The 24,820-nt window shown below is 63.0% G+C and overlaps 5 protein-coding genes across 17 annotated transcripts; 4 read left to right on the forward strand and 1 right to left on the reverse strand.

Moving 5' to 3' along the window:
• The first annotated feature begins 144 nt into the window (after positions 1–144).
• NDOR1 (NADPH dependent diflavin oxidoreductase 1) lies at positions 145–13,783 on the forward strand. 12 transcript variants are annotated; one of them, XM_055350249.2, is made up of 14 exons: positions 145–404; positions 773–801; positions 6,966–7,063; positions 8,251–8,349; positions 8,438–8,539; positions 8,675–8,884; positions 9,041–9,162; positions 9,269–9,489; positions 9,566–9,673; positions 9,878–9,992; positions 10,130–10,276; positions 10,370–10,488; positions 10,565–10,659; positions 10,743–13,783. In XM_055350249.2, exons 1-14 carry the CDS (start codon positions 155–157, stop codon positions 10,885–10,887), a joined length of 1,860 nt encoding a protein of 619 aa, XP_055206224.2. In that variant the 5' UTR covers positions 145–154; the 3' UTR covers positions 10,888–13,783. The 12 variants fall into 12 exon arrangements, with proteins under 12 accessions (XP_055206224.2, XP_055206226.2, XP_018888772.4 ...); XM_055350251.2 differs by having other exon boundaries at positions 9,899–9,992; XM_019033227.4 differs by having other exon boundaries at positions 10,538–10,659; positions 10,743–10,887.
• On the forward strand, positions 12,419–13,783 carry LOC109028257 (ring finger protein-like). Its single transcript, XM_019033231.3, has one exon. The coding sequence runs from the start codon at positions 12,419–12,421 to the stop codon at positions 13,022–13,024; it is 606 nt and encodes a 201-aa protein (XP_018888776.1). The 3' UTR covers positions 13,025–13,783.
• Positions 13,784–14,662: 879 nt separating this feature from the next.
• Positions 14,663–17,836, reverse strand: RNF208 (ring finger protein 208). Of its 2 annotated transcripts, none has more exons than XM_004048932.5 (2): positions 16,405–17,836; positions 14,663–16,154 (listed from the first exon to the last, which is right to left on the reverse strand). In XM_004048932.5, exon 2 carries the CDS (start codon positions 15,626–15,628, stop codon positions 14,843–14,845), a length of 786 nt encoding a protein of 261 aa, XP_004048980.1. In that variant the 5' UTR covers positions 15,629–16,154; positions 16,405–17,836; the 3' UTR covers positions 14,663–14,842. The 2 variants fall into 2 exon arrangements, with proteins under 2 accessions (XP_004048980.1, XP_055206234.1); XM_055350259.2 differs by having other exon boundaries at positions 16,331–17,836.
• Positions 17,837–17,979: 143 nt separating this feature from the next.
• On the forward strand, positions 17,980–21,085 carry CYSRT1 (cysteine rich tail 1). The gene is made up of 2 exons (XM_019033232.4): positions 17,980–19,633; positions 20,015–21,085. The coding sequence occupies exon 2, from the start codon at positions 20,023–20,025 to the stop codon at positions 20,455–20,457; it is 435 nt and encodes a 144-aa protein (XP_018888777.2). The 5' UTR covers positions 17,980–19,633; positions 20,015–20,022; the 3' UTR covers positions 20,458–21,085.
• Positions 21,086–22,945: 1,860 nt separating this feature from the next.
• RNF224 (ring finger protein 224) lies at positions 22,946–24,041 on the forward strand (the record flags this gene model as incomplete). Its single annotated transcript, XM_055350093.2, has 1 exon — positions 22,946–24,041. A coding segment is annotated over one exon (540 nt), but the record flags the coding sequence as incomplete, so codon positions are not given.
• Between the last annotated feature and the right edge of the window lie 779 nt (positions 24,042–24,820).

A 24,820-nucleotide genomic window follows, 5' to 3' on the forward strand; every position in this document is an offset into this window, starting at 1 on the left:
GCTGCTGCGAGCGAGAGGCAGCGAGCGGCCCCGCCAGCCCCAGCCCTCGGCCCTGATGCGCCGGCAATCCCCCGGCCCCGACCCGGGACTCAACCCTGGCCGCCCGTGAACGCCCGCCTCGATCGGACGCCATGCCCCACAGGGCGCGTCCCTAATGCGTCACTTCCGGTCGACGGCGGAAGGCGGAAGGCGGAGCGGTCCGTGCAACCCGGCCGGCGGGAACTGCCTTCTAGTTTTTAGTCTCAGACCAGACCACCGGGCGCTCCCCAATGCCGAGCCCGCAGCTTCTGGTGCTCTTCGGCAGCCAGACGGGCACGGCTCAGGATGTGTCGGAGAGACTGGGTCGCGAGGCCCGGCGCCGGCGGCTTGGCTGCCGGGTGCAGGCCCTGGACTCCTACCCGGTGGTGAGGGCTCGCTAGGGCCTCGGCGTGGGGGACGAGCAGGCCTGGCGTGCCCGCCTCGCGGGGTCATCGACCCAAAAGGCGTCGCATTTTCTCTGAGAGCGGGTCTATCCCTTATGGCGGATTTAGGGAAGGAGGTTTGGGAAGGGGAGTTCAGTTTAGCACCTGGAGGAGGTTGGAACCTGAAAGAGAAGACGGTCTGGCTGCTCACATAAATCTCTCTGCCCTGTCAGCCTGAGTAAAGGAGAAGGGGGTCAAGTTTTGGGAAGGACGCCCGGTCCTTACAGCCGGAGGTCTTACGTGTGTGTGTCTTTTTGTTGAGGCGAATCTGATTAACGAGCCCCTGGTGATATTTGTTTGTGCAACTACAGGCCAAGGAGACCCCCCTGACAACATGAAGGTAAGGCTGGCCTGATGTGGCTCCTCAGATCCCTGCCCTCGACCCTCACCCCGTTTTCATTGCCTGGAGTCTAGGTGCAGTAAATAGCTCTCCTTTATCTCATGCACCTTCAGAGGTGGATTTGAGAGAACGTCTGTAAGTGTGGCTGGGGGCTCCGGTTGCCCTCTCTAATAAACTCTTTGTAGCCACCAAATAGCCTTATTATCCGTTTTAACCTTTCTTATTTTTCCAGGGCTATCTATATGTGCATCTAGTCTGGGTCTTGTGTGTATTTCTAGACTGTATGACCCTCAGGGAACGTTGCTGAATTCTCTGACCATCTTTTAAGCACATATTCTATTCTTGGCACAGTCTGGTGCTGGGGATCCAGCTGTGAACCCAGCAGCCATATTTCCATCCTGGCAGAGTTCACACTGTAGCAGAAGCAGCTAACGGGCAATGACAGTGCCAGCAAACACCTGCTGCTGGGGAAAGTAGCATATGTCACAGGAGCACTGATAAGGGGCATCGAGCCTTATCTCACCCAACCTTGGGGCCCAGGCAGAGGTTTCTGGAAGAAAAGAGTGTAAGCTGAGTCACGGAAGGATGCGTGAGGGCTAGTCAGGCACCGAGGAAGAAGGAGCAGTCTGCGCAGAGGAAAAAGATGATTTGGTTTGTGTGAAAAGTGGAAAGCAGCTCAGGGCGGCCAAGCTGAGGAGTGCACTGGGGCAAGAGGGGAGGAGAAGAGAGGCAGGAAGCCAGGCCCAGTCCAAAGAGCCTGAGTAACCACAGCAAGGCAGATGGGCTTGAAATGAAGGGTTGTCGGAACTGTAGGGGTGACACAGTCGTGTTCCTAAGCTAGCAAAACCGCACTGGTCTGCAGGAGAGCAGGAATAATGCCATGAGATGCACAGGACAGGCAGCAGATGCTACCGATCTGAGCTAAGATGGTGGCAGAAGATAGAAGTGGACACATTGCAGTGGTGTCAGGAAGAGAGAGTCCCCGGGACATGGAACGGACCCAATAGGTCAAGCAGAATCGAGACAGGGATGTGGGCTCTGGAACCAAGATGGATGGTGGTTCCATCCACAGAAATCAGAGAACACGGTGGGAGTAGGGGGCTGTGCAGGAAGGGAACCTGGAGACATTGAAGTGGAGAAGTGCAGTAGGACTAGCGCTCCAAGGAAGATCCTGGGGCAGAGGTAGGTGTTGAGGTAGCCACGATACAGAAGTGTGAGAAGAGGAAGCTCCTCTCTCCCCACAGGACAGGCTGCCCAGAACGTTAGAGCCCAGGAGGGCAGGAGAGTGACCAAGCAGCTAGAAGAGAGGGTGCAGCACCCCAAGGAGAGGACTGGGGAGTGGGTGTTCCAGGAAGGGCTCTGGCATGTAAAGCTGCACAGAAGTCAAATCAGATAAAGCCTGAGAGGGATCCATGTGATTTCTTGGCAAAGAGATGTTGGTGATACCAGGAAGAGCAGCTTCAGTGGCTCATGGGGAGAGAAGCCAGATTACAGGAGATCAGCAACTGAGAGAGTGAGTGGAGAGCATCTTTTAAGAATGTCTTGAGTGCAGGCCGGGCGCGGTGGCTCACGCCTGTAATCTCAGCACTTTGGGAGGCCGAGGCGGGCGAATCACGAGGTCAGGAGTTCGAGACCAGCCTGGCCAACATGGTGAAACCCGTCTCTTAAATTACAATGATTAGCTGGGCACGGCGTAGTGGCGCGTGCCTGTAATCCCAGCTACTCGGGAGGCTGAGGCAGGAGAATCACTTGAACCAGGGAGTCGGAAGTTGCAGTGAGCTGAGATTGCGCCACTGCACTCCAGTCTGGTGACAGAGCTAGACTCTGTCAAAAAAAAAAAAAAAAAAAAAAAGAGCCGGGCACTGTGGCTCACACCTGTAATCCTAGCACTTTGGGAGGCCGAGGCAGGCAGATCACGAGGTCAGGAGATCGAGACCATCCTGGCAAACACGGTGTGAAACCTCGTCTCTACTAAAAATACAAAAAATTAGCCAGGCGCAGTGGTGGGCACCTGTAGTCCCAGCTACTCGGGAGGCTGAGGCAGGAGAATGGCGTGAACCTGGGAGGCGGAACTTGCAGTGAGCCAAGATCGCGCCACTGCACTCCAGCCTGGGCAACAGAGTGAGACTCCGTCTCAAAAACAAAAAAAAGACAAAAAACAAAACAAAAAAAAAACCACGTCTGGCTGTGAAAAGGCTAAAGAGTTAAAAAGAAGGAGTTTTTTATGAGAGACATTTGCCAGGCACAGTGGCTCATGCCTGTAATCCCAGCAATTTGGGAGGCCGAGGTGGGAGGATCGCTTGAGCCCAGGAATTCAAGACCAGACTGGGCAGCATCGTGAGACCTCATCTCTACAGAAAATTCAAAGTGAACTGGTGCAGTGGCTCAAGCCTGTGATCACAGTTACTCCAGAGGCTGAGGCGGGAGGAGCTCTTGAACTTGGGAGGTTAAAGCTGCAGTGAGCTGTGATCACACCACTACACTCCAGCCTGGGCGACAGAGCAAGACCCTGTCTCAAAAAAAAAAAGACGGGAGAAACTTGACATTTTTTTTTGTTGTTGTTTGTTGTTGTTGTCTGTTTGTTTGTTTTGAGATGGAGTCTGGCTCTGTCGCCCAGGCTGGAGTGCAGTGGCGTTGATCCCAGCTCACTGCGAGCACTGCCTCCCGGGTTCGCGCCATTCTCCTGCCTCAGCCTCCCAAGTAGATGAGACTACAGGCGCCGCCACCACGCCCAGCTAATTTTTTGTATTTTTTTAGTAGAGATCGGGTTTCACCGTGTTAGCCAGGATGATCTCAATCTCCTGACCTCGTGAGCCACCTGCCTCAGCCTCCCAAAGTGGTGGGATTACAGGCGTGAGCCACCACACCCGGCCAAAACTTGGCATGTTTAATTGCTGGCAGGGGAGAGACAGGAGAAAGAGGCTGAAGACTGAGTAGGGATGGCAGGGGATGTGCAGCGGCTTGGGGGAGAGCTGAGCATAGGTCGAGGGGTCTCAGATAGAGTGGGATGGAAGAGAAGGGGTTTCAGAGTGAGCACAGGCACGGGAGGGGAATGGTGGGATAGGGAAGCCCCAGAGCATGGGAGAGGAGAGGAACTGAGGCTGGGCTGGGCATTCAGTCAGCCAGTGGCAGGAAGCTGGTGCTAATGCCGGGATTCAGGTCAACGAGGAAAGGAAGAGTCCCAAGTATGGGCACCCACAGAGAAGACCAGGAGTTGGAGGGGGCAGCTAATGCCCACAGCGGGAACTGGGAGCTCCTTGAAGAGGCTGTGGACCCAGGGCCCATGGCCTCAGAGTCAGGGGCGAGTCTTAGTGGCTATCCATAGCTAAACCAGAGGACCCTGGCTCTCCATCCACAGGGGAACAGAAAGACGCTGGCTCCTTGCTGAGGATGCTGTAGGTGAGTCAGGTGCCCCCAGCAGCAGACAGGAGAAAACAGAGGAACCACAGTGAAAGGCCAAGTGACCAGGTCCCTGCCTGTCTGGTGAAGAAACCCATGGTGCGCTGGGGGCACTGGCCCAAGCCTGTAATCCCAACACTTTGGGAGGCCAAGGTGGATGGTTCACCTGAGGTCAGGAGTTTGAGACCAGCCTGGCCAACATGACGAAACCCCATCTCTACTAAAAATACAAAAAATTAGCTGGGTGTATTGGCGCATGCCTGTAATCTCAGCTACTCAGGAGGCTGAGGCAGGAGAATCACTTGAACCCGGGAAGTGGAGGTTGCAGTGAGTCGAGATCACACCACTGCATTCCAGCCTGGGTGAAAACATGCACCAGAAAGAACCACACCCCACCCGAGGAAAGACCCACATAACAGGCAGAGACGGGCAGAGGCCGAAGCAGCCAAGGATGTTACCCCCACAGGGCAAAGCTGGAGACTCAGGAACAGGAAACAGTTTTTTCTCTTTTTCTTTTTCTTTTTCTTTCTGGAGACAAAGCTCTCGCTCTGTTGCCCAGGCTGGAGTGCAGTGGCAGCCATCAGCGGCTCACTGCCCCCTGACCTTCCAGACTCAGGTGATCCTCCCACCTCAGCCTCCTGGGTAGCAGGGACTGCAGGTGCGCACCACCACATGCAACTAATTTTTTTTGTATTTTTTGTAGAGATGGGGTCTCAAGCTCCTGGGCTTAAGCAATCTGCCTGCCTCATTCTCCCAAAGTGCTAGGTTTGCAGGTGTGAGCCACCACACCTGGCCAGAAATAGTTCTTTAAATGGACATGAAAAAACTTTAAAAGATTAGAAGATGCTGGGCGCAGTGGCTCAAGCCTGGAATCCCAGCGCTTTGAGAAGCCAAGGTGTGGGAGGATTGCTTGAGCCCAGGAGTTTGAGACCAGCCTGGGCAACATGACAAGACCCAGTCTCTACAAACAAAATAATAATAAATTAGCTGGGCGTGGTGACACACACCTGTAATCCCCACTACTCGGGAGGCTGAGGTGGGAGGATCTCTTGAGCCCAGAAGGTCAAGGCTGCAGTGAGCTGTGATTTCAAGACTGCATTCCAGCTTGGATGACAGAATGAGACCCTGTCTCAACAACAAAAAAGGCCGGGCATGACGGCTCACGCCTATCATCTCAACACTTTGGGAGGCCGAGGTGGGTGGGTCACTTGAGGTTAGGAGTTCGAGACCAGCCTGGCCAACATGGTGAAACCCTGTCTCTACTAAAAATACAAAAATTAGCCAGGCATGGTGGCACGCACCTGTAATCCCAGCTACTTGGGAGGCTGAGGCAGGAGAATCACTTGAACCTGGGAGGCAGAGGTTGCAGTGAGCTGAGGTTGCGCCATTGCACTCCAGCCTGGGCTACAGAGTGAGACTCCATCTCAAAAAAAGATGAGAAATCCTTCTAGAAAGTATGACAAAAAGCAAGATAGAAAATGGGAGGAAGCAGATACCAAACTTCGAAGATAATTCCAGTGGCCTCAGAATGAGAAGACAATGGTGGAGAGGAAGTTATCCAGGAAAGTAATGATGTCTAGGGCGGGGTCTGCGGCCAGAGAGCCCCATGCCCAGGAAGGGCCCTGCTGAGAATGAAAGGGCTACCCCCGGGGCATGTCACTGTGGGTTTAGCCTCTGGGGACAGAGTGCCCTATACACCCCAAGGGCGGCAAGTGGGGCCCTGGCTTTTCAGTGGTGGTGCCAAGCCCAGGACAGACCCAGCCGCATGCCTGTCTAGTGAGGGAAAAGTCACAAGAATGTTCTCTCCAGAACCCTTTTCTCGGGAAGGAGGAAGTTCACCAAACGGAGCAGGGAAGAGAGTCTTTTGGGATTCAGGAAGCAAGGGTGTCTCAACAGCAGGGCGCTAGGGAGGGTCTCGGGGGCAAGAGGCTGGGTACATTTGCTCGCATAGCGTGGCCCAGAGAGGCAGCTGATGAGGCAGTGAGGTCCCGGGAGGCCAGAGGTGGTCCAGGGCCAGGGCCTCCCTGTCCGCTAGCCTCCATGCTTGGCCACGGGCAGGGGAGGTGGGTGGGCGGTGAAGACCACGCACACAGGCCACCTGGGATCCAGGTAGGGAGGGGGCAGTAGGTTCCTTGGGGGGGCCTCTGATCAAGCTGGGAGGACACCGTGGAAGGCAGGGTATGGAACCAGAGGGTCTGGACCCTGTTGGCTCAAGGTCCTGCAGCCACGGAAGGAGGGGGATGTGTCTCAGCGACAGTGGAACCTCAGAGGGCCGAGTGTGAGAGCCCTTGGGATGGACCTCAGAGGTCTGGGTATAGGAGCCTCTGGGACAGACACAGACCCACTTAGGGAGTGGAGGCCCACGCTCTGGCTGGGAAATGACAGGTGGAGGTGAGGGACCCCTGGGGCGGTGGACAGTTTGGAGACCAAGTGCAGAGCTGCTCCTGGCAGCTCAGAGCCTGGGGCAGAGGAGGGTGATGTCCCAGGAAGGAAGCTCCACGCAGGCCTGGAGAGCACAGCAGGGTCTGGCTCCTGTGGGCAGGGTGGGACCTGGTCTCCCTAGACGCTGGACCAGCCCTGCCTCCTCCCAGTGCCCATGATCCTGCAGGCTGGACCCGGGCCCTGCCTTTTGGTCAGATAGGTCCAGTTGTATTCTGCCCCCATCCTACCCCCCTGCCTGTTCCCCTGAGACCCTCCCCTCACCCCCTGCTGTGGGGCTAGCCTAGAGTTTGAGGACTCTGACTCAGAGTTTCCTCCGGCTGTAGAACTTCTGGAGGTTTATATTCCGGAAGAACCTGCCCTCCACTGCCCTCTGTCAGATGGACTTTGCCGTCCTGGGCCTCGGGGACTCCTCATACGCCAAGTGAGTAGGGGATGGGACAGTGGGCGGACGGAACAGTTCTGGGGGTCGAGCAACAGGTGTGCTGGCAGAGGACCGAGACCAGCTTCCAGGGTCGGCCCCTGCGCGCCTCAGGGCCTTTGCAGTGGTACTGGCTTCTCCACAACGCTCCCTGGTGGGCACCCCAGGCTTCCGCTGCGGGGAGGGCACAGAGGGGAGCAGGCAGGGTGGCAAAGGGCTGGGCTCCAGCCACGCTGACGTCACATAGGCCTACCTGGCGCCAGTCCCCACTTTTACAAAAAGGCGTGCTGTGAAGTGTTGACGACTTTGAGCCTGGAGGAGGACTCCGTATGCTCCTGCCACCCCAGAGGCCGCCTCTGCCTTTTCTCCTGGGCATTTTCACAGTGCTCCTCTGCACCCTAAGCAAGGAGTGGCATGTTCAGTGTGCAAATGGCATCTTTAGACCCCACAACGGTGAAAACCCCAACTGTCCACGTAGGGCCCAGGTCCGCTGAGCACCGAGCATCAAAAGCCATTTGCATAGCCGAGTGTCAGTCATTTCAGATGAAAAAGAGAGAACGGGAAGATCGGAGACAGCTCCCCCCGGTTCTGCCGGGAGGTTTTGTTCCGTGCGTGACGTAGGTCCGTGCATGACGTTGTTTCCTGCGTGATGTTGTTCTGTGTGGGACGCAGTGTTCGTTCAAGAGAGGGAGGGAGGCCGCTGCCGACAGCGTTCCCAGGGAGGAGCGTGACCCAGAGCCAGTTATGCCTCTCGGAACCAGAGTGAGAAGAGAAACTGACCCCCGGGAAGATGCCTGGCTCTCTCCCCAGCACAGAGTTTCTTAGCTGAGGAGTGACCCACACCTTGGCTGGGGGCCTGGAGGCCTCAGCTGCCTCAAGTCCCTGCCCAGGGATGAGGGCCCATCAGTGGGACGAGGCCGTATGCTCCCGCCCACACAGGCTCATTCTCCGCGAGCAGAGGACCTGCTGCTTGGGACCCCGGCAGCTGCCCTGGTCTCGGCAGCCCCTGGCGTGTGGAGGCCCTGCCCCTCCTAGGGTGCGGCCAGCGTGGAGTGTGTTTTCCACCCGAGGGAGGCCCTCCCCAGGCTCCACTCTTCGCCCGGGCTCCACTCTGCCTGGGCTCCACTCTCTGCCTGGGCTCCACTCTCTGCCCGGGCTCCAGCCCAGGACCAGCCTCACTGTCTCCACAGGTTCAACTTCGTGGCCAAGAAGCTGCACCGACGGCTACTGCAGCTTGGGGGCAGCGCCCTCCTGCCCGTGTGCCTGGGCGATGACCAGCATGAGCTGGGGTGAGTCTGCGGGCGTGGCACCCGCCTCCACAGTCTGGTCTGGCCACGCGCAGGGTCCACTCAGGCCAGCGCACGTGCTCCCTCCCAGGCCCGACGCTGCTGTGGACCCCTGGCTGCGAGACTTGTGGGACAGGGTTCTGGGGCTGTACCCGCCGCCTCCGGGCCTCGCTGAGATCCCTCCCGGAGTCCCGTGAGTGTGGGCCCCGGGTCACCCACAGGCGCAGCAGACCCAACCTGGCCTGGGGACCTCGCCCTGGGTCCCTCCCATGTGGGTGGGCGGCCCCTGGGGAGTGGGTCCTGGTCTGACCAGCGTGCCCTCCCACAGCCTGCCCTCCAAGTTCACCCTGCTGTTCCTCCAAGAGGCACCCAGCACGGGCTCTGAGGGGCAGCGGGTAGCTCACCCCGGCTCTCAGGAGCCCCCGTCAGAGTCGAAGCCCTTCCTAGCACCCATGATCTCCAACCAGAGAGTCACTGGCCCCTCCCACTTCCAGGACGTTCGGCTGATTGAGTTTGACATCTTGGGCTCCGGCATCAGGTGGGGACTGCTGGGGACCGAGGAGGGCAGGGTGAGGTGGGCCGTGGGTCTGGGGTTCGGAGGAGGCTGGGCCGGGCTGCAGGGGATGACTTCCATCCGGGGCCCCGACATCCTCCCCGCGGAGGCCCCACAGCCCTGGTGGCTTCTTCCACACAGCTTTGCTGCTGGTGATGTGGTGCTGATTCAGCCCTCCAACTCGGCTGCCCACGTCCAGCGGTTCTGCCAGGTGCTGGGCCTGGACCCTGACCAGCTCTTCATGCTGCAGCCGCGGGAGCCAGGTGAGCCCGGCCTCGGCCACCCTGACTCTCTGCCCTCTCCTGTGCCCTGGGCCCCCACCCCAAGGGCTCCACCGCAGCCCACGGAGGCCTCCCACTCACCCTGCAGATGTCTCCTCCCCCACGAGGCTGCCCCAGCCCTGCTCCATGTGGCACCTCGTGTCCCACTACCTGGACATCGCCAGCGTGCCTCGCCGCTCCTTCTTCGAACTCCTGGCCTGTCTATCCCTCCATGAGCTGGAGCGGGAGAAGCTGCTGGAGTTCAGTTCTGCCCAAGGCCAGGAGGAGCTCTTTGAATACTGCAACCGGCCCCGCAGGACGATCCTGGAGGTGAGGTGGGAGGGCGGCAGGCCCAGCCCCTGAGCTACAGCCACGCTGCAGCCACCCTGAGACTCTCTTTGCCTAGGTGCTCTGTGACTTCCCGCACACAGCTGCCGCCATCCCTCCCGACTACCTGTTGGACCTCATCCCCGCTATCCGGCCGAGGGCCTTCTCCATCGCCTCCTCGCTGCTGGTGAGGGGCCCGGTGGGTGGAGCCCAGGACCGGCCCTGGGAAAGCTGGGACCGGGGCTGTGGGGTTTTGTAAGCAGGGGCTGCCCTCTGACCAGGTGACGTTCCCCCAGTGGGACTGCCTGTGTGGGAGGTAGGTGGGGCCCACGGCCCAGGCACAGGTGAGGGCAGCCTTGTTCCACCACCCCCACCCCGCTGTCCTCCCCAGACTCACCCCTCACGGCTGCAGATCCTCGTGGCTGTAGTGCAGTTCCAGACTCGCCTCAAGGAGCCCCGCCGGGGCCTCTGCTCCTCCTGGCTGGCATCCCTGGACCCTGGGCAAGGTGACCCCTGCTCCCAGGGTGGGGGCCGTGGGCCCATATCCCCTTCTCTCCCATGCTCATGCAAATGCTGGGCTAGGGCCCCAGCAGACTCAGCACAGGTCTTTGATCCTCTTCATGCCACCTCCTTCCTGCAATAGGACCTGTCCGGGTGCCCCTCTGGGTGCGGCCTGGGAGTCTGGCCTTCCCAGAGACACCAGACACACCTGTGATCATGGTGGGGCCTGGCACTGGGGTAGCCCCCTTCCGAGCAGCCATCCAGGAGCGTGTGGCCCGGGGCCAGACTGGTGAGCACCCAGGGTCCCAGGGCAGGGTTGTGGCTGGGGCTCCCCAGCTGAACCTCAAGGACCTGTGGCCAAGAGCACCCTGTATTTCCCTAGGAAACTTCTTGTTTTTTGGCTGCCGCTGGCGGGACCAAGACTTCTACTGGGAGGCTGAGTGGCAGGAGCTGGAGAAGCGGGACTGTCTGACCCTCGTCCCTGCCTTCTCCCGGGAACAGGTGTGTATGCTCTGGGGCTGGGAAAGGAGGGGAGGGAGCTCCGGCTCAGCCCCCAGCCCTGTTCTCTGCCCTACAGGAGCAGAAAGTATATGTGCAGCACCGGCTCCGGGAGCTGGGGTCGCTTGTGTGGGAACTGCTGGACCGCCAGGGTGCATACTTCTACCTGGCAGGGTGAGCTGGCCTGCGTGCAGCAGGAGTGGGCCCAGCCCCTGAGTGCCGGGCCTCATTGAGCCTTCTGCGACCTGCCCCTCTAGCAACGCCAAGTCCATGCCAGCGGACGTCTCGGAAGCCCTGATGTCCATCTTCCAGGAGGAGGGTGGACTCTGCAGCCTGGACGCAGCCGCGTATCTAGCCAGGCTCCAGCAGACACGGCGCTTCCAGACCGAGACGTGGGCCTGAGGCCCGCGGCTGCCCGTGCCCCCTCTGACAGCCATCCTCCTGGGAGCCCAGGAAGGCATCCACGAGGGGGCCCCTGGCCAGCAGCCGTCATCCTCTCGGACCAGCCAGCTGGTCCTCTGGGAACAGCCAGCTCCCGAGCACAGCCGCACTCCTGTTGACCCTGGATCCCACCCTTTGAGCCCTGACCCCACTGTAGCCTCTGCCCAGCCAGCCCTGCGCTCCCCCACCCTGACAGTGAGCTGTGTCTTCGTCCCCCCACCCCCTTCCCAGTCAAGGTGGTGGCCTGGGCCGCTGCACCTCACCGGTGCAGTGACCCAGGACGGCATCAGCAGCCCAGTGAGCACCAGGGGTGGCATAGGGCACCCATGAGGCTGCGCTGCACTCCTCTGCCCTGGGGCCACCTCGGCTGCTGCAGCCTGCCCAGCAGCACATTCCAATCACTGCCCCCGCACTCCCACAGGGCTCAGGCTGGGCTCAGAGGCCACTAAGATGCCAGCTGCTTGAGAGCAGTGGGGGTGTCCCAGGCCAGAGCAGTCTCTTCCTCTCCTGGTCCCAGAAAAACCCTTGCAGTAAATGGTGGCCTCTGGGTGGCTACTTCTAGCGCAGGCTTCCTTCCTTCCTCTAGCTCCTCCCGGTGCCCTGGGTGCTGGGTGCTGGATGGGTGGGCGTCCTCTAGCTCCTCCCGGTGCCCTGGGTGCTGGATGCTGGATGGGTGGGCGCCACGGTGCACCCTTGTTGGGCTGCCTGTGCCCGAGTGGCCTCTGCAGCTCTTATGTCTGCCTCTAATGGGATGTGCGCCCTGACTGCCTCGTTCTTAAGGGCGTAGTGGGTCGGCTAAGATCTGATCGCCAGGATTGGGTTCTGGGCAGGTGCTGGGAAGGCGGAGCCAAGCCGTCCGTGCCGCTAGGGAGCTGAGACTGCCGGAAAGAGGAGGGGCAGGAGGGGGCGTGGTTGTGCAGCCCCGCCCCTGGGAGGGGCTTTAGGCACTGGGAAGGAAAGTCCTGTCGGAGGAGTCCGGTGGCTGTTCACACCCGCCTCGCTGTCTTGGAGTCTTGATCTGTGGTCGGCGGGTCGCTGGCACAGGACTAAACATGGCTGAGGCTGGGCTCCAGCCAGATCTGGCTGGGGACAGCACCGCGTGGGCCCAGGATCCACCCAGAGCAGGCCGGCCTTGCTGGGGCCCCAGTCAAGTCCACTTCCAGTGAGGAGAGCCAGCCGGGAGGTCAGTGCCAGAGCCCTGGTGGAGCCCAGACCCTGCCTTCCCTTGAGGGCCGCCCCAGTCGCCGCCCTGGGGTCCCTGTCCTCCTATCCTGACTCCTGCCCCAGGGCCACCACCCCTGAACTGTGCCCTGGGGCCCCCACCCTCCACCCGGCCGACTCCAGCTCTGGGCCTGTCAGTCCACCTGGGTCCTCTTTGGGCCCTGAGTGCCTGGACCCTCTGTGCCAAGCACCAGCAAGTGAAGGGGATGACCTCGGGCACCCCCAAGGTGCCGAGACTACAGCCAGTGAGCCCCTGCTGGGGGCCAAAGCCATGGAGGGTGCCTGGGCCCTTCCAACCTGGAAGGAGGAGGGGAGAGAGCAGGCAGCAGGGCAGGGGGAAGAGGAGGAGTGCCCAATCTGCACAGAGCCCTACGGGCCCAGAGAGCGCCGCCTGGCCCTGCTGAACTGTGGCCACGGCCTGTGTGCGGGCTGCCTGCACAGGCTGCTGGGCTCGGCCTCCAGTGCCGACCTGGGCCGGGTGCGCTGCCCGCTGTGCCGCCAGAAGACGCCCATGCTGGAGTGGGAGATCTGCCGGCTACAGGAGGAGCTGCTACAGGCCGACGGGCCCTCACGCCAGCCCCGCCGAGAGGCCCCTGCATCCTATCACCGCAACCCTGGGCCCTGGGGCTCCCTGGAGCACCGCTACCAGCTGCGCTTCCTGGCAGGGCCCGTGGGTGGCCGGGGCTGCCTGCCCTTTCTGCCCTGTCCACCCTGCCTGGGTGCCCGGCTCTGGACCCTGCGGGAGCGGGGACCCTGTGCCCGCCGCCTGGCGCTGCTGAGCCTGCTGGCCCTTGAGCTTCTGGGGCTGCTGCTGGTCTTCACGCCGCTCCTGCTGCTGGGACTGCTCTTCGTGCTCCTGGACCGCTCTGGCCGCTGAGCAGAGCCCAGGACAGCCCCGCCGCCAACAGGCCAGGGGGCCCAGACTGGCCCACGTCCCCATGCCTGGGTGCTGTGAGGCCTGATGACCAGGCTGGAAAAACCCAAGGTTGGGTCCAGGGCAGTGGCCTTCAATCAAGACCTCCCATTGCTGAACCCACAACCAGGGCTACCCAGAGGCCTGACCCTGCCAGAGTCCATGGCTGCACTGCTGCCCAGACACTAGCTGAACCCAAGGACACCAGTGCCCAAGGACAGCTCCTGGAGGAGGCCAGCCCAGCAGGAAAGTCTGTGAACAGGACCCCATTCACCCTGCGGCAGACGGGCACCGTACTGGCCACAGGCTGACGCCAGCCACACTTCCCCTCCGAGGGCCAGCTGAGCACAGCAGGCATGAAAGCAAACAGAGATACAGCAGTGAGTCAGTTCCTTGGAGAGGGCAGGGACTCCGCCCACCCTGTGTTCAGATAAGGGCCAGTGTGTGTCCCTGAAGGTCAGGCCAGCCGGGGGAGGGGCCCATGCTGCGAAAATTCAGCCTGCAAAGGCTCCTCTCCCCACTTGGTCAGGCCCAGACCAGCTGGGGGTTGGCGCTGGCCTGTGTTGCAGGGGACAAGGGCCCACCCAGGCCTTGGAACATAAGCTCTGCCCCTGCACACCCTCATGTCACCACACCTGGGATGGAGACATTGGGTGGCCCAGCGAGAGATGGAGCACTGAGCCTGGAACGTGAAGCAGCTTTCAATAAACCAGCTCCTGGGGATGCCATTGTTACTACTTGTCTTTGTTACCCCATCTTTACCATCTGGGCGGGCTTTTTTTTTTTTTTTTTTGAGACAGAGTGTCACTTAGTCGCTCAGGCTGGAGTGCGGTGGCACGATCTCTGCTCACTGCAACCTCCACCTCCTGAGTTCAAGCAATTCTTTTGCCTCACTCTCCTGAATAGCTGGGATTACAGACATGCACCACCACACCTGGATAATTTTTTTGTATTTTTAGTAGAGAAGAGGTTTCACCACGTTGGCCAGCCTGGTTTTGAACTCCTGACCTCAGGTGATCCATCCGCCTCGGCCTCCCAAAGTGCTGGGATTACAGGTGTGAGACACCGCACCCGGCCTGGGGCGGGCTTTTCCTCCCACCCAAGTGGTCCGGGTGCCAGACAGGAGGCGCTGGGTCCTTATTCCCCTACCACCATCTCAGCCTGTCTTTGTCCCTAACCCCTGCACAGATGCCCAAAGGCTACTCCCACACAACCGTGGAAGACCCAGGTGGGTGCTCAGGTCCAGGTGGGCACCAGGAGGGAAGTCAACTGAATTGTCCCCCACACAGGCACCCCCACACCATTGAAAATGTCCTCTCTGCCCAGCTGGGGTGGCTCTGCACACCCACCAGGTAGCCCTGCCAGGCGCACACAAGCAGCCCACTCTGTATGTGTGGGGGTTTGCACCCACACAGCCCACCCGGCCCTCCTGAGCTGCATGCACAGCCCAGCCCGGCCCCCAGTGCACAGGGCAGGCCCACCCCAAGCAGCGCTGGGCCTCTCTGGCAGCTCCAAGCTGGGCCCTCTCTGGGTTGCAGCCCTGGGTGCCCACCCTAGGCCCAGGCCTGAGCACAGCCCACGGGAGCAAGCTTCAGTCCAGGAACAGGTGCAAACTTTGGCAAAGAGTTTTAATGGCAAAGTTGGCTGCAGCGACAATGCCACTCGGGGTGGGGCCGGAAGCCATGGTGGGGAAGGAAGGGTCAGCGGGTGGCAGGGCAGGGCCGGGTCCCTGAAGAAGCAGCGAGCGAGGCTCAGCGGGCAGTGGTGGGCAGGCAGGCGCTACTACATGATGGAGCAGGCAGACAGTGGGTTCCGCACGTGGCAGGTGCACGCGGCCCCACAGTACTGCCGGAAGGTCTGGTAGCAGCTGCCCTCGGGCTCGGCCCCCCACTGACCCCCGGATGGGGCCGTCAGCGCCTCAGGCGGCAGGCGGCTCAGGATGGACGTGTTGACAGCCAGCGCGGCCAGGCCGTAGTCGGTGAAGAGCACAGTCTCGCGGCGGCAGGTGGGGCAGGAGATGAACTTGTACTTGGGGCAGGACTCGTAGAGAATCTGCAGGCACTGCTCACACACAGAGTGCAGGCAGGACAGCACGCGGGGCCTCCGCTGGGTGACATTGTAGGAGTGCCCACAGGTGGGGCACTCCAGGGGCTCGCCTGCCGCTGCCGAAGAAGCCGCCGAGGCCGAGGGGCCAGGCCGAATCACATACTGATTCACAATGACCTCATCCTCTGGGGCCACGCGGGGAAAGCCCAGCTCCGAGCTTCCCTTACGGGGTCGCCGTGGCAGTGGCGGGGTATGGGGTGCCCCTTCCAAGGCAGGCATGTCCCCCCCACAGGCCTGGTTGACAATGATCTCTGTGTCTGAGGGCCAGGCACGCTTGGGTGCCAGAGTTGGGGTGGGCCGGGGAGCAGGCGGGAAGCAGGGGGCAGCCGGTAGCTCAGGGAACTTTTCAGGGTGGACAATCTTCATGGCCTCCATCTTGAGGATGACATGGGGACCCTTCAGGCAGGACATGAGGAGGCCCGGCCAGCCACTGCCCGCCTCGGGCCCGGGGTCAGAGGGCATCCGGCTGTCTCCAGTCAGACTGGATGTTCGGGTGGGTGGGGGCGTTGTGTGGGGCTGGGGGGCAGGTGACAGGGCAGCATCCTGGTCCCGCCAGGCCTGGGGGGGTCCCCGGACGGCCCGTGGACTCCTAGGGACAGCCGGCGAGAGTTGGGGGCGCAGGGCCCCCCCCAGTGGCCACAGTGGCTTCTCTGGTCCAGTCCTGGGAGGAGGAGGAAGGGGTGGGGGAGGGGGAGGCAGGCGGGGGCAGGGAGGGGTGGGAGGCTGCCCTGGGCTGGGGGTCTGGCCCAGGGTCTCACCCAGGGTCTCTGGCTGCTGAGGCTGGCGAGGGGGCGCGGGGGGCGCTCCCCCTGCAGCCGAGGTCAGCAGGCCGCGGGCCGGGACATCGGGGCAGGCAGGGGCTGGGTGGGCCCCATGGCTCCAGGACAGGGCGCCCAGGGAAGGCAGCTAGCCGAAGCGCTGGCTGCAGGAGGACCCGGGCGGCAGGCTCCGCGGCAGGAGCAGAGGCGAGGCCTGGGCCAGGCCTGAGCTGCAGGTGAGAGACGGCATGAGGGCAGTGCCCCGGCCACCCCCACCCTACCCCTCGCCCTGCACAAAGGACCGGGCGCCCGACCTCTGACCCTGACCTCAGCCGTGGGATCCCGACCTCCGCGGGCCTCAGAACCCAACCCCCTCCCCGGTCCCCGCCTCCAAGGCCAGACGCACCTTCCCGAGGGCCGACCCCCGTCGCGTGGGGAGGGGCGCTGAGTCCGCCCCCGGCCCCCGCCCCCTGCGCTCACCTGCCCCAGCCTGGCGTCCCGGCCGCGCGCCGCCGCCGCAGAGGTTGTCTCAAAGGCAGGCCCGGACGCGGCGCCCGCGCCTCGGCCCGGCAGCTCGGGGGGCTCCGGCGGCTCCGGCGGCTCCGGCGGCGGCCGCAGCGACCTCAGGCGATGGCGGGGCCCGGGCGGCACCGAGGGGCGCGGGCGCGGGCGTGGGGCGCGGGGCGCGGGTTTCGGCGCGGCGGCGACGGCGGCAGGTGCGTGCGGAGCGTGGCGCGCTCTGCGGCGGAGGCGCGGGGACCGCAGTGCGCGCGGCGCCCGCCCGCGCCCGCAGCGCCACCCCCCGTCTGGGGACCCGCGCGGGGTCCGCGGGGCGGGGCCAGCCTCCCGGCCGCCCCTCGGTCCGCTCCCGGCGTCGCTCTCGCCCGCGGACTGCGTGGGGGGCAGGACCCCCGCGTCGCCCCCAGTTCTCTCCAGACTGATCCTGGGTCCTGGTCAAGCCCCCCCCCCAAATTCAGGAGGGGAATCCGGCTGTTCTCCTCCCTCACACTAGGAGGCCTCAGGACGCTGGAGTGAGAGGGAGGGGACCTGCGAGGAGGATCCCAGGGGAGCTGGTTCCAGGGCCCACCGGTGCCTTCCCCCGCCCCCGGCCCCCCGCCCCATGGGAAGGCCCCGAGTCCTCCAGCTCCGCCTGTGCCCGGTGCCGTAGCTCAGATAGATCGCTGTGACCCTAAGGGGCAAGAGCGGGGCGGGCGGAGCGGATCAGAAGGCCGAGGCCGGTGGACGGATGGGTCCGGTGGGAGTGCGCGAAGGACAGGCTGGCAGCCTAGTGCGGGGCGGAGGCGGCCCTGAGGACCGCACCTGCCCGGGCAGGGTGGCCCCTGGCACTCCAGCGCGCAGGCCCGGGCCTCTCCGCTTCCTCACCCGGGGCTTCCCTGCCCTCCTGGGTCCGCCTTCTGCCTGTGGAGCCCTCGGGCTTGCTGGTCACCGTGAGGCAGGGGACCAGGGCTTCGAGGGCCTCCGCTGCCACGCTGTGACCAGCTCTGGCCCCGCACCTGGCCCTGGACAGCCTGGCCTCCTTCAGCTCCTCTCTCCGCTGGACTGGCCAGACCGCACCTGCTCTAGGCGGAGCCCCAGGGCCTGCAGAGTGCTGAGCCCAGAGGGGACGGTGCCGCTGGTGCGGGAGCTCGCGTGGGCAAAACAGGCTGGAGGAGCGGCCCTGCGCATAGGGTCTGGCTTGGCCCCTCCGTGGGGCCTCGGGCGAGTGTCACTCAGAAGAGCAATAGGGAGAGGTGTGCGGGTGACAGGGGCGCTGCTGGAGGGGTCCTTACGGGGCCCTGGCAAGATGGTGGGGCAACTGAGGCAGCCTGAGCCTGGGGAGGGCCGGGAGGCCAGCTCCGCCGCAGACTCTGCTCACCGTACCCGGCGCGCGCCCGAGGAAGCACCAGGCCGCAGGCCCCGCCCCCTCGGCGAGACCCCACCCCGTAGGGGATGAGATCCCGCCCCCGCCACGAGGCCCCGCCCCCCCACGCCAGGCCTTTTCAGACCCGCCATTCAGAGCTGGAGAACCCCAAGCCGAGTATTGGTCACATCCGAACCGGGTCTTTCGGGAAACCCTGGAGCGCGGGGGCTTCTGGGCAATAATATTTCCACGGCCGGTTCCTGCCGTGTTTGCGCATGCGCCATAGGCGCCACTCAAGTGGCAGGCAGGGAGGTGGGCGGGACTTCCGGCGCCTGCGCAGTGGACCTCCGTCTCCGGCCTCTCAAGTTTTGGGTCCTCAGGAGCACCCAGTTCTCCCCAAATCGGGGCCGGGTTGCCTGAACTCATGTCCCGACCGGTCTGACTGGACCCCGCCCTTCCTGGTGCTCCCCTGGGCCCCAAGGGCCCCACTGCCGTGGGTCGTCCCCGCGGCACTCGCCAGTGCCCGCTGCACCCCTGCCTGCGCCGGTGCAGTTGGAGCCTGGGTTCGGCTGGAGGCGGGGGGCCCAAGGTGGGGACGCTGGGGGGGCGCGTGTGGCCCCCACGCCCGCCAGCCAGAGGGTAACTGCAGTTTGAGAAAAGAGCTAAAAATGTCAGTAGTGTCTAAAGCCCGCGTCACTGATTGTAAGATAAGACCTGTGACAAAACGTGCAAATCAAACATTTTTTATCAGTGAAAAAAGCAGAAAAGCCACTGGGCACGCTGGCTCACGCCTGGAATCCAGCACTTTGGGAGGTGGAGGCAGGCGGATCACTTCAGTCCGGGAGTTTGAGATCAGCCTAGGCAACATAGTGAGACCTACATCTCTATAAAGAATCAGCCGGCGTGGTGGTGCACCTGTAGTCCTTCCAGCTACTCAAGAGGCTGAGGTGGGAGGATCACTAGAGCCCAGGAGGTTGAGGCCGCAGTGAGCCAGATCATGCCACTGCACCCCAGCCTGGATGGCAGAGTGAGACCCTGTCTCAAACAGAAATCGGCCGGGCGCGGTGGCTCACGCCTGTAATCCCAGCACTTTGGGAGGCCAAGGCAGGCGGATCACCTGAGGTCAGGAGTTGGAGACCAGTCTGGCCAACATGGTGAAACCCTGTTTCTACTAAAAATACAAAAAATTAGGCGTGGTGGTGGTTGCCTCTAATCCCAGCTACTCGGGAGGCTGAAGCAGGAGAATCGCTTGAACCCGGGAGGCAGAGGTTGCAGTGAGCCGAGATCGCGCAGCTGCACTCCAGCCTGGGCAGCAGAGCGAGACTCCATCTCAAAAAACAAGCAGAAAGCCTCCAAGAGCCTATGGCTCTCAAACATCTTGGTCTCTGCCAAGAAGAGGCTCAGAGGCTCAGAAGCCCTGCCTCAGCTGGGGCTTTGAGGTGTGTGAGCAATGGCTGGGGACTGCAGGCCCGGGAATCTGAGGGCTTCACCCCACTTCCTTTCCAGAGCCGTGACCTCAGGCTCACCTCCTGCCCTCCTCTCGGGCAAGCTGCAGATGCCCTTTAGGGCCCAGGCCATGCCCCGGATGTGAGAGGCTGAGTCACTGGTTTGGCAGTGCCCCTCAGAGCCCAGGCCTGGACTGCCACCCACCTGAGGACGAGGGCTGGGCCAGCTGTCGTGCTCCAGTTGCTGGGGCCTCTTGGGATCTTGGGAACCCCATCTCTGAGCCCCGCCCCATGGCCCCACCCCTCCCAAGGAGGGAAAAGGCGGCTGCCAGTCGCTCAACTCAGGCACTGGGACCTAGAGCTCAGAAGACCGAGAGGACAGACTGACGTGTTGCCACCACAGGTAAGCCCTTGGCCGCCGGGACTGCCCTGAACTCAGGGGCACTGCAGGGTCAGCCCCCTTCTCTCCCATCTCTCAGCCTCTCTGACCCCATTCCCAGCTCCATCCCAGGACCAATGCCACCAGGGGAGGGGGAGGATCCCTGGCAGGGCTGGCAGCTGGGAGACACCGGCCCTTGCTGCTTGCTCACACTTCGTTCACGCCCATGACACTAGCCTTGCACACACATTTGGAGGTGATGGCACCCCGGGCACTGATGCCTTGGGGATGCTGAGCTTGGACGAGGCACGCTGCTCCTGGTGGGGGCTTTCTTGGGCCGCAGGCTCGTGGGCAGCCGTCCCACTCCACTGAGTTCGTGTCTGTCTTCTCTGCCCACCCCTGCAGGCTGGACCATGGACTCCCAAGAGATGGTCGTCAAGAACCCATATGCCCACATCAGCATCCCCCGGGCTCACCTGCGGCCTGACCTGGGGCAGCAGTTAGAGGTGGCTTCCACCTGTTCCTCATCCTCGGAGATGCAGCCCCTGCCAGTGGGGCCCTGTGCCCCAGAGCCAACCCACCTCTTCCAGCCGACCGAGGTCCCAGGGCCCAAGGGCGCCAAGGGTAACCAGGGGGCTGCCCCCATCCAGAACCAGCAGGCCTGGCAGCAGCCTGGCAACCCCTACAGCAGCAGTCAGCGCCAGGCCGGACTGACCTACGCTGGCCCTCCGCCCGTGGGGCGCGGGGATGACATCGCCCACCACTGCTGCTGCTGCCCCTGCTGCCGCTGCTGCCACTGCCCCCCCTTCTGCCGCTGCCACAGCTGCTGCTGCTGTGTCATCTCCTAGCCCAGCCCACCCTGCCAGGGCCAGGACCCAGACTTCAGCAAATGTGGCTCACACAGTGCCCGGACATTCGGGGTGGCTGTTGTCATGGGTGTCTGCCCCTTCACACCAGGCACCGGGGCACAGACCCTCCAGGAAGGTGGCCGTTCAGCCCGAGCTCCTGAAACGGAATCCCAGGTCCTGGCTGGAGAGGGACACCCCTGATTACCTTAAGGCCCAGGCAATAAAGCAGGGTGATCTTCCTCCCAGCAATTCTTCTTTGCTGCAGGCTCCTTTGGGAGGGGGTTGTAGCTGGACACAGGGCATCTGCCCCTTTATGTGGACCCGAGAACACACACACACAGTCACTGTGGACATTGCAAGGACAGGGATGCCACTGCCTCATGACGTCCACACTTTCCCCTGGCTTGCAGGTCCCGGGTCTGCCCAGAGACTGCACGAGGGCTTGCAGCATGTCCACAGCCCTAGCTGAGCCAGGTCTGGATTTGAGCTGACCTGCGCTCCCTGGGGCCGAGGCTGAGACTGTGAGCTGGGGTCAGTCCATGGGTCGGACAGCAGGAGGATACAGCGCATGGAACTGGGGGGACCCCATGAAAGGCCTCCAAGAGAAGGAGCGTGTCGACAGGAGAGTGGTGGGTGCAGCAGGTGCTGCAGGTTTCAGGGAGTGGAAGGTTGGGACAGGAGAGCCCAGACAGTCAGGACCACGCCCTGCCCACTGGTGATTCACCTCCCAACCTCAGCTGGGATGTTTTTCTAGTTTCCCAGGAAATATCTAATTCCTGCACACCTCCTGTCCTGCCTCGGGGCCTGGGCTTCCGGGAGGAGGTGGCCTGGACCAGGCCTTGAGGATGAGGTAGGAGGAGGCTGGGGCCGTGGGTGCTGGGCTGTCTCCTGGTCTGCTGAGCAGGGTGGGGGCCTCTCTGGGGCTGAGCACCAGGCGCTAGGCTGCTCTGCGCAGGTACTGCCTCACCATTGTAAGCCAGGATGCCAGGCAGGGAGTGAGCATTGAGGCCAGCTTGGGGCGCCCTGGTGTTCCGGGCAGGGCAGAGACAAGGCGAGGAGGTGGCAGCCAAGCTGGCCACGCAGGACAGACGGGTCCTCACGCCATGCCAGCCCTTCCCTGACGCATGGTGACCAGCTCCACAGCAGGGCAGGGCAGGCGCGTGGCATGCAGAGGTCTCCAGGCGTGGGACGGATGGGTCACTGCCCTGACCCTGTGCCAGGACTTAGCGTGCCAGGCTCCCTGCCTTGCCCCGTTGCTGGCCCCCACCGGAGGGTGACCACACCCAGGCCAGCCACGGGAACTTGTCTGACCAGTCCTGGGGGCAGACTGCCAAGAAGGTGGGCAGGGGTGAGGAGGGGCCATTTGCTTCCACCCAGCGGGGCTGTGAGTGGTCCTGGGGTCCTGCCCACCCGTCCCAACCCTTCTTGGTCCCTCAACTCTGCTCTGCCTGCAGTCTGGTGTGGACACACTGATCACACCTCCCGGAACCTGGGCCTCCCGGGGTGGCCTGGAGGCTGCAGACGGGCAGAGCAGCCAGGAGCTGCCCACCAAGGAGGCGTCTGGCACTGTCAGGGGTCCCAAGCTGGGAGCGGGGATCCCCAGACACGGAGCTGGTGCGCCACCTGGAGTCCATGTGGACTGGTGCAGCCCTCTGCCGTCCAGCCGGCATCAAGGTGAGGCTGAGAAGCCACACAGATCCACAGACAAGCACAGTGGCAAAGTCTGCAGAAGGCTCTGAGCCAGCAGGGAACCCTGGCAGGCTTCCTAGAGGAGGAGATGTGAGCAGAGGCCAAGGCAGGAAAACATTCCAGTATGGAGGGGAGGTTAAGGGAAGGAAAGGGTAAGGGTGAGGGAGCGGAGGGAAGGGGGAGGGTAAGGGAAGGGGAGGGTAAGGGTGGGGGAGGGCAGAGGTGAGGGAGGTTTTGAGTGTGGGGAAGGGTGTGAGCGTGGGGAGAAGGCCTAAGAGTGGGGGAATGGACCCCAAGGTCAGCCTGGATGAAGTGTTAGCAGAAGCTGGCTGGGTCTGGACAGGAGGGGGTGGGCAGGGGGCGGGGGGGCACCTTATCTCTTGCAAGTGGGTGGTGCCGTTAGATCTAGTTTCAAGGCTTTGTGGCTGAAACGGGAGCCCACGCCCGCCGCAGCTGGCCACCTGCCTCTCTCCTGACTCCCGTGCAAGGCCAGTAATGCAACCCAGGAGGGAGCCGCAGGGCGCCCTGGGTCTCCCACTCCCTTCTCCGGCCACCCCGTGGCTGTGCATAGCTTCCCAGCAGAGCCCATGCAGGTAAGAGGCCTGGGCTCAGGTCGGCCAGGAGGGTGGGGGCCTGGAGCTGGGCCAGGGCGGTGCTGCGGGAACAGGAGGCTGCCCGGCTGGTGCCCACATGAACCAGAGGTGTGCAGACCCTGGTGTCTGCCTGTGCCCGGTGCCATGCTCCCTCCCAGGTCTGCACGCACCAGCCCCACAGACCCAGCGCCTGACCTCTGGGGTGGGCTCCTGGGGCCAGCACCCCATCCAGGCAGAAGGTCCTCGAGGCAGGCTGTCCACCGCTGGCTTCCCTCTGGCAGGATGCTGCAGCTGGAGGGCCCCCAGGCCTCGGAGGAGGGGGGCCCCCGGAGGAGAGGAGAGACTGCAACATCTGCTGCTCGGCCTATGACCTCTCCGGGCACCTGCCCCGCCGCCTCTACTGTGGACACACCTTCTGCCAGGCGTGTGTGCGGCGGCTGGACACACCGGCGCCCGAGCAGCACTGGATCCCCTGTCCGCAGTGCCGTCAGAGCACGCCCACGCCTCGCGGAGGGGTGGCCATGCTAGATCTGGACCTGGCTGCTTTCCTGGCGGTCAAGGCTGAGCGGGAGCCGGCAAGACTAGAACCCCTGCCCCTCACCTCCCTCAAAGGCAGCGCCATCACTCAGCAGCCAGCTGGGCTGTGCCCTGCCCTGGGCCCCCAGCCCCACTTCCCCCAGCCCAGATACTGCTGCTGGGGCTGTGGCAGCCTCTGCTGCCCACCCCTAGGCAGCCCTGAGGTCTGAACTCTGGCCATTCCCACCCCTGCAGGGGAAATGCCTGCCTTGGAACCCCTGACCACACACCATCATGGGTTTAGCCCACTCAGAACAACCTGGCAGTAGCATCCTATACGCAGCTTCGTGTGGCCCAGCAGGGTGGTGTCATCCCAGCCGTGAACATCCCAGGCCACAGCCTAAGGTTGGGGGCTGGGAGGCTCCGCAGGAGGCTGGCGACCTCCCACCTGTCCTGGCCACAATTACCAGACCCCAGACTAGCCCGACCGGATGTGCCTGGTGAGGACACTGCTGTCTGAGTGGGCGGCAAGCCTGGCTTGGGCCTAGACGCAGCGCAAAGGATGGCTCCCAAGAGGATGCGAAGGCCAGTCCCGGGGGCCTGGGCTGCAGGCTGGAGGGGCAGGGCCGGTCTGGCTATGCCTGGCGGGCTGCCCAGAGCAGGTCTCCCCTCTCCCACAGACGTCCCCAGGGTGTACCAGGAGGGTGGCAAGACTACCTCCTTCCTCCCTGCCCTGCATGGCAGCCCTGTGAATTCACCCACTCAACAAAGCTCATGGAGTTCCCACTGTGTGTCGGCTGCGGTTCTGGGAGGGTCTCGTGCAGGCACGAAGCCATACGGGCATTGAAGAGGATGCCTCGGCGGGGCCTGCCTGAGGCCAACAGAGGGCTGGGGCCTGCTTGAGGTCTCACAGCCCAGTTGGTCTCATCCTTCGCTGAACCCTTCCTGGCTCCGAGCAGCCACCACACAGACCCTTTTGAGGGGCCGGGGCTGGGGCTGGGGCCAGAGACTGTGGACAGCAGTTACCACCAAGTCAGTGCTGCAACATCCCCACCCCCACTGGAACGAGCTGTCACTCAGGAGCCCCAGGGAAGGACTGTTGCCCCCCACCCCCAGAGCAAGGGCGCAGGAGGGAGACGGAAGAGAATTTGCTGAGCGGACACTCAGAAGCTTCTACCTTCTCCAGGGCAAAGTCCCCATGCACACAGCGGGGGCTGGGCAGCAAGCAAAGCAGGGCACCGGCAGCCCCTGGGCAGGGTGAGCCTCTGGGGGAGCTGCCCCACACCCCAGGGCAGGAAGAGGCCCAGTCCTCCTAGGGGACACCCCACAGGCGGTGGGGCCAGCTGGGACTCCGCTGGGGAGAGCTGTGTGCTGGGCCAGGCAGCGGGTGGGGAAGGTGGCCTGGGGAGCTCTGTCCTCCCCTCTGCAGATGGAGGCTGCCGGCCGCCGTCGCTGGCTATACCAGGGCCAAGCCCGCTAGCAGCCTGCTGGGCCCAACCCTGCCCTGAACCCGGATCTGAACTCTCTGACCTCGGGCTGGGTGCCCTCCCCGGCTACATGAAAAA

The sequence above is a fragment of the Gorilla gorilla genome, chromosome 13 (genome assembly GCF_029281585.2).
Source record: "Gorilla gorilla gorilla isolate KB3781 chromosome 13, NHGRI_mGorGor1-v2.1_pri, whole genome shotgun sequence".
NCBI lineage: Eukaryota > Metazoa > Chordata > Mammalia > Primates > Hominidae > Gorilla > Gorilla gorilla.

Coding starts and splice junctions, on each gene's coding strand:
- NDOR1 (XM_055350243.2), top strand. CDS start 155: ATGCGTCACTTCCGGTCGACGGCGGAAGGCGGAAGGCGGAGCGGTCCG. Junction 802..6,965: donor ACCCCCCTGACAACATGAAG/GTAAGGCTGGCC, acceptor CTCCGGCTGTAG/AACTTCTGGAGGTTTATATT. Junction 10,660..10,742: donor GCATACTTCTACCTGGCAGG/GTGAGCTGGCCT, acceptor CTGCCCCTCTAG/CAACGCCAAGTCCATGCCAG.
- RNF208 (XM_004048932.5), bottom strand. CDS start 15,628: ATGCCCTCTGACCCCGGGCCCGAGGCGGGCAGTGGCTGGCCGGGCCTC.
- LOC109028257 (XM_019033231.3), top strand. CDS start 12,419: ATGGAGGGTGCCTGGGCCCTTCCAACCTGGAAGGAGGAGGGGAGAGAG.
- CYSRT1 (XM_019033232.4), top strand. CDS start 20,023: ATGGACTCCCAAGAGATGGTCGTCAAGAACCCATATGCCCACATCAGC.